The 6,298-nt window shown below is 43.1% G+C and overlaps 1 protein-coding gene across 2 annotated transcripts in view; it reads left to right on the top strand.

Moving 5' to 3' along the window:
- The window catches only part of NCKAP1L (NCK associated protein 1 like), a 111,219-nt gene that overhangs the window by 23,829 nt on the left and 81,092 nt on the right, over nucleotides 1-6,298 (top strand). For both annotated transcript variants that reach the window (XM_039344737.1, XM_039344736.1), the window contains exons 5-7: nucleotides 1,230-1,372; nucleotides 3,043-3,133; nucleotides 3,717-3,854. In XM_039344737.1, coding sequence (XP_039200671.1) covers nucleotides 1,230-1,372; nucleotides 3,043-3,133; nucleotides 3,717-3,854 — 372 coding nt within the window. The remainder of the gene's footprint in view (nucleotides 1-1,229; nucleotides 1,373-3,042; nucleotides 3,134-3,716; nucleotides 3,855-6,298) is intronic.

Below are 6,298 nucleotides of genomic sequence, written 5' to 3'. Positions count from 1 at the left end.
TGGTGTCTAAATGAAGTCAGATATGGGGGCAAGCTGAATACTTATTTTGGGGTACATGATTAAGAAGGCTTATTATACTGTTGACCATTCCCATCACTGGAGCTATATGCGAAGACCTCCCAGTAATACTAATTTGTTTGTTAAATTTATATGGATATTATTAAATCAGTGGAAATTTTGTACAGGAACTCAAGATGATTTTGCCTGATGTTCTGTCCTGTTTTCTCCACAGCACTCTATCCTGTGAGATAGGTTAGACTGCAGAGAACTAACTCAGAGTCATCCAGTGGATTAAAACCTGAGTCTCCCTTAAGTCTAACACCTTAACCAACATAACACATATTATTACTCTGCACCACAATGGAAGGTTTGCCCATTTAAACAGGATGACAAAGTATAGTTTTTGCTCATCTGGCAAAGAACATTCATTCATTCCAGATGATTTGGAGGAGTGCTTCAACTGAGGAACTAGTAAGATTGACATGCTTGTATTGTGCCCTAATACAGGGGTCCCCAACTCCCAGTCCGTGGACCAGTAATGGGCTATGGCATACCAGCAACCGTTCTGCACAAACAAGAAAAGCCCCATCCATGGGATGCAGGCAGCACACAAATCCACACAGCCTCTGGTCCATGGAAAAAACTCTCTCCACGGAACTGGTCCCTGATGCCCAAAAGGTTGGGGACCTGTGCCCTAATGTGATTTGTTTTGCTTTGAGTTAGTGCAAAATGTGCACCCAACCATTGTCCTTGTAAATGCAGGTTCCTAGCTTAATATTGTAAGTGAAAGAGACTACTGTAGCTCGTACAGCAAATCACGGCTAATAAGAATTATGGCTTAATAAAGTATGTGAATTCAGATTATCTAAGCCAGTGGTTCTCAACCTTTCTAATGCCGTGACCCCATAATATAGTTCCCCATGTTGTGGTGACCCCCAAGTGGGTGTGGCCACCAATAAGAGGGAGTAGGACAGCTAGGGAAAAGGGAAAAAATGGCGGACAGCGTGGTTTGGCGACCCCCGTGAAATGGTCATTCGACCCCAAATGGGGTCCCGACCCACAGGTTGAGAACCACTGATCTAAGCACATGCTGCTGGAATCGGAGGAGGAGTCAGAGTCCCTGTTTTGCTGGCAGGAAAGAGAAACTGTGAAAAGTGTGAGGAAGTGCTAGTTCAGTCTTCCCCTTCTCTTCCCTCCAATTCAGTTATATGCATTCTTTTTTTCTGCAGAATGTGAATTACGAGTTCACCAAGAACTACCTGGACCTGATTGTCACCTATGTTTCTGTCATTGTACTTCTTTCCCGTATTGAGGATCGTAAAGTCCTGATTGGTCTGCATCACTGTACCCATGAAATGATCCATGGAACCAGGTTGGTTGGAGTCTGTCTACTCAGGCTAAAATGATGTTACCTGGAGCGAGTTCATTGTATTTTTGCCAATTTTGGTAGAATGTTTGCTTTCCATGTTGCTTTATTCTGCCAGGAGCATTCATTTAGCTTCCTATTGTGGGGTACATAAACAACAGTCAAGCACTAATGAATAAAATCAATCAATAGATAAATCAATAAAATGAGAACTACTTCCTTCCCCCCCCAGCTGCCAGCCGTGCTTTTCTTTGATTCGTCTGCTATTTAGAAGCTATAGGTGACCCCCATTTCTCCAGCATTAGAGTGCTCTTTGGCTGTTGCTAACCCCCCCCATCCCCCCCAAACAATTCCAGCATGAAGCTTGATATGGCCAATTCAGTATGGCTGACTCTTGATCTGCAAAGCTGTTCTCTCATTCTTTGGAGGCAATGTTATATAGAAACCAATGTCAAGAGCAGGGGTAGGCAACCTTGGCTCTTTTATGACTCGTGGACTTCAACTCCCAGAATTCCTGAGCCAGCCATGCTGAGGGGAAAGGGAGAGGTTTCCAAGCTGAGCCATGCTGGCTCAGGAATTCTGAGAGTTGAAGTCCATGAATCATAAAAGAGCCAAGGTTGCCTACCCCTGGTCAAGAGGAATATAATAGGCTGGGTTCATCTGTTGTGCTAAAGTACACGTGGATGAGGGTGCTGGCTCAGTGGTTAAAGACACTGAGCTCGTCAGCTGTAAAGCTGACAGCCCGGGTTTGGGACCCAAGTGCTGCGCAATGGGGTGAGCTCTCATTATTTGCCCCAGCTCCCATCCACCTAGCAGTTTGAAAACATGCAAATGCAAGTAAATAAATAGGTACCACTCTGTGGAAAGGTAACATCGTTCTGTGCGCCTCGGCATATAGTCATGCTGGCCAGCCCCTGGAATTGGACCTGACTGGACAGGGGAAACCTTTACATTTACCTTTTAACATGTGGATAGTGTGATTTTAATGGTTAGCTCTATATCCCATTCTCTTCTGGCAGCTCAAGGTGATATGTACAATATTTCCTCCTCAAGTTTTCCACATAACAGTAATCTGGCAAGGTAAATTGGGCTGAGAGAGATTATATAGTCCAAAGTTATCCAAAGCTTCCATACCCAGGGATGGACTTAAAACGTGGTCTCCACTCAGTCTAATACCTTAAGTCAGTGTTTCTCAGCCATGGCTATTTTAAGATGTGTGTGGACTTCAACTCCTAGAATTCCTCAGTCAGCTTTGCTGGCTAGGGAATTCTGGGAGTTGAAGTCCCCACATCTTATAGTTGATTGAGAAACACTGCCTTAACTGCTATATCACTTGGACTTAGTGCATTCTATGAACTTACGTATTGTGGTTTAGGAAACACAGTTTATGGCTTGGCATGTTGGGGAAGCCCACTTCATTTGACTTTATTCAGTATTTAAACAAACTATACATTAGCACAGTGTACAGACTCAGATGTTGTGTGAAATATTCAGGCAGCTTCCACAGAAGTTATTCTCTATTATCTAGCAACAAGGTGGACACTGTCTGAGGTGAGTAGGTGGTGCCTGGTCTGTATCTGTCAGGTAGTTTTAACAGATTGACAAGCCAGAGTCTGCAATTGGAGCTACATTGATGTTTGGTATAGTAAAACAATGCATTGCTTGTCTGACTTCAGTGATGCCAGCTTCCGTCGACTGGGTCAGATGATCATTGAGTACGAGAACCCCATGCGCAAGCTGGTGGAGGAGTTTGGACCTCATACCAAGGTGAGGTTGGTATGTGGTATGGGGTATGTTGGTATCTGGTTGCATGAATCTAATTCTTTGAGGCAGTTATTCAACAAACCATGGTTAAGTTTAAATTGTAAAGCCAGTCTTTATGTTTTGGGATTTTGTTTTGCTATTTCTGAGCAGAACTTATTATCAGGAAAGAAACATTGGGGCTCTATTTTTGTACGTCAGTTGCAGCAATTACAGAATTATTGCAACTCCCTAATTCTTTTCCCGTTTGCTAGTTCTCTCCTGTCTTCACTTCCCTTTGTGGTGGAGTTTGAGAAAAATGAGGATGTGAATGGTCATTTCTCTTTTCTTCTGCTTACCTCCCTGTCAGGTGCCTTGTGCATGTGCATTATCTCTGCGTGTGCCTTTTAGGAACCCAAATTTGCCATGATGGCATGCAGTCTTGCCCTTTTGCTGTCGCTGTCTCTCTCTCTCTCTCTCTCTCTCTCTCTCTCTCTCTCTCTCTCTCTCTCTCTCTCTCTCTCTCCCTCCCTCCCTCCCTCCCTCCCTCCCTCTCTCTCTCTGCATGCTATTCTTTCCTAAACTTGCTAATCAATTTTTTTCTTCCCAGACTGTGAGCCATGCACTTCTTTCACTGCACTTCCTGTTTGTCCGTCGAAACCATTCTGCTGACCAGTGGCGAAGTGACCAGCTCTTCAGTCTGATCAGCAATCCTGCCAGCATGCTGTCTCCAGCCAGTTCGGATACTGTGAGTATGAGTGTGGGAAATTACTGTATGTTCAGCAGTCACCCCTTTGAATGGCTGGTGCTAGAGATGCCTTAGAGATGGCTCTCCTGGTGTGCTGCTTTGAAATTGTCTGCAAAATAAAATACTTGTTGATTAGAGTAATGTATCCCGATGTACATAAAACAGCCATTCTCTGTCATTACACATTACACAAACACCATTTATTCGTTCAGATTCTGGACAGTTCACAATGTAACAAAGCAGGATAAACATAGAGTGTAAATAAATAAGAAAATGATGAACATGGTCAAGAATACAGAGACTTATGCAAGTGGATCAAGCCACACTAGCTCAAGATCTGACAAAACAGCCAAGTCTTTAAGGCATCTGGAACCCCATCAGGGTAGGAGCCACTCAGCTCTTGGGGGAAGCCAATTCCAGAGGCCAGAGTACCACAACAGGAGAGGCATGCTTCTGAAGTCCTAATAGATGGCACTGCTTAATCAAACCTGGAGCATGCTAGCTTTGTTAACTGTCTTAGATCACCTGGGTAGACATTGCAGATCAGTGCCTTCAGGTAATTGGCCCTGTGCCTTGTAGGGCTTTATAGGGCATAGTTGGCAACTTAAATCAACCTTGTAGCAAACTGGCAGTGCCCTGCTGCATTTTGGACTAGTCGAAGCTTCCTTGTGTTGTTCTTCATGGCAGCCCCATGTAAAATTATTAAAATTGTTTATCCTTGTTGTCATGAGGGTTGGGAATTGCGTCTTTATATGTTTCTTTATTATATTCTTTTTGAAGAGCCATCTTCAGTCCGCCATTTTTTCTTCCGGAAGTTCCCCCGTGCACAGAGAGTTATTGGTAAATGTAACAAGTCTGCAATAGCTGGGAGGCCTCGTGTTCAACCCATTTCAGGTTTCTTCCTGATTTATGAGGCTGAGCAGAAAGGATACATTTACTCCGGATGTCCATCTTAGGCTCTGTTCCCACTTGTGGTTTTTCATGGCACTGTTAAGCTCCAGCTACCCTGTCTTGCCCTCGGTTGCACAACTTGTCCTCATCTCATACACAGCCCATACCCTATGGGACATAGCCTTAAGTTACTATGAAGTGCTCTGATATAAAAGTAACCCTTCCCCCCTTTTTAAACCAATACTATCCTTCCGCAGCTTCAGCCTTCAACCAAAATCTGTAATGGGTTCATACCCATTAACCTGTAGGTGAGGTCAGCTAACATATTGCAGGCATGACCAAGGGTGGGTTTTGGGACTACAGGTAGTTCTCAAGTTACGACCACAATTGAGCCCAAAATGTATGTTGCTCAGCAAAACATTTGTTTTGCCCCATTTTATGACTTTTCTTGCCAGAGTTGTTAAATGAATCATTGCATTTGTTTAGTTAATAACACGGTTCTTACGTGTGAATCTGGATTCCCCATTGATTTTACTTGTCAGAAGGTCGCAAAAGCAGATCACATGATTCTCCCAACTTCATAAATATGAACCAGTTGCCAAGATCTGAATTTTGATCACGTGACCATGGGGATGTTGCAACAGTTGTAAGTGTGAAAAATGGTCACTAAATGAACTATTGTAAGTTGAGGAATACTTGTATTGGGATGTGTGAGCTTTCTCCTCCTTTCACCTGACTAGATGGCCTATTGTTTGCTCCCAGTATGTGCTGCATCTATTAGCACAGGGGTCTTCAAACGTGGCCCTTTTATGACTTGTGGACTTCAACTCCCAGAATTCCTCAGCCAGGCATGCTGGCTGAGGAATTCTGAGAGTTGCAGTCCACAAGTCATAAAAGGGCCAAGTTTGAAGACCCCTGTATTAGCACTTTACTTTCTATCTCTCATACTCATCACTTCTCATTTCCCTAGAAATTTTTTTCCAACCAAACTCTGTCTAGGTTTCCAGCAATGGAAAAAGAAAACAAACCTTCATTATGTTATTTTTAAGGAAGAGGAGAAAATTTTACACTACTCCTTTTTAGCAGTGTTTTTCTGAAATGATCTAATCTCCATTTTGTTTGGCGAAGAAGAGAGGACCTATTTGCAGCTTCCCAGCTGTAAAACAGAGTCTTGTGCTAGCCAGCTTCTTCCTTGTTAATAGCATTCTGAAGTGGCATCACTGGGGATCTTTCTCTATAGATGTAGCAGCTTTCTATCCCGCACTGCAGAATCTAAAAAACAAGAAGCGTCAGACAGTTTTCTCTTCATTGCTTATTTTATGGTTCTCCTTGTATTTGTCAGTTTTAATAACCTCTTCCCTATGAAATAAAAATAAATGCAGCTATTGATGTTCAGTCATCTTATTCTACAGGACAATCATGCCCAATTATGGCATCCCTCAGTTTGAGACTGTTTCCGCCCTGGCATTTTCCCATTGTCTTCCTTTATTTTGTATGTGGGAGATGCTTCGATGCAGTGTGAAAACAAGTTAATAGAAAGGCTCTTACAGAGT

Source organism: Crotalus tigris, unplaced genomic scaffold (assembly GCF_016545835.1).
Source record: "Crotalus tigris isolate CLP2741 ecotype Arizona unplaced genomic scaffold, ASM1654583v1 scf7180000017937.1871474, whole genome shotgun sequence".
In the NCBI taxonomy this organism is placed as follows: Eukaryota; Metazoa; Chordata; class Lepidosauria; order Squamata; family Viperidae; genus Crotalus; species Crotalus tigris.
Note: the sequence above shows the minus strand (reverse complement) of the source record. Positions and strands in the feature narration are given on the sequence as shown.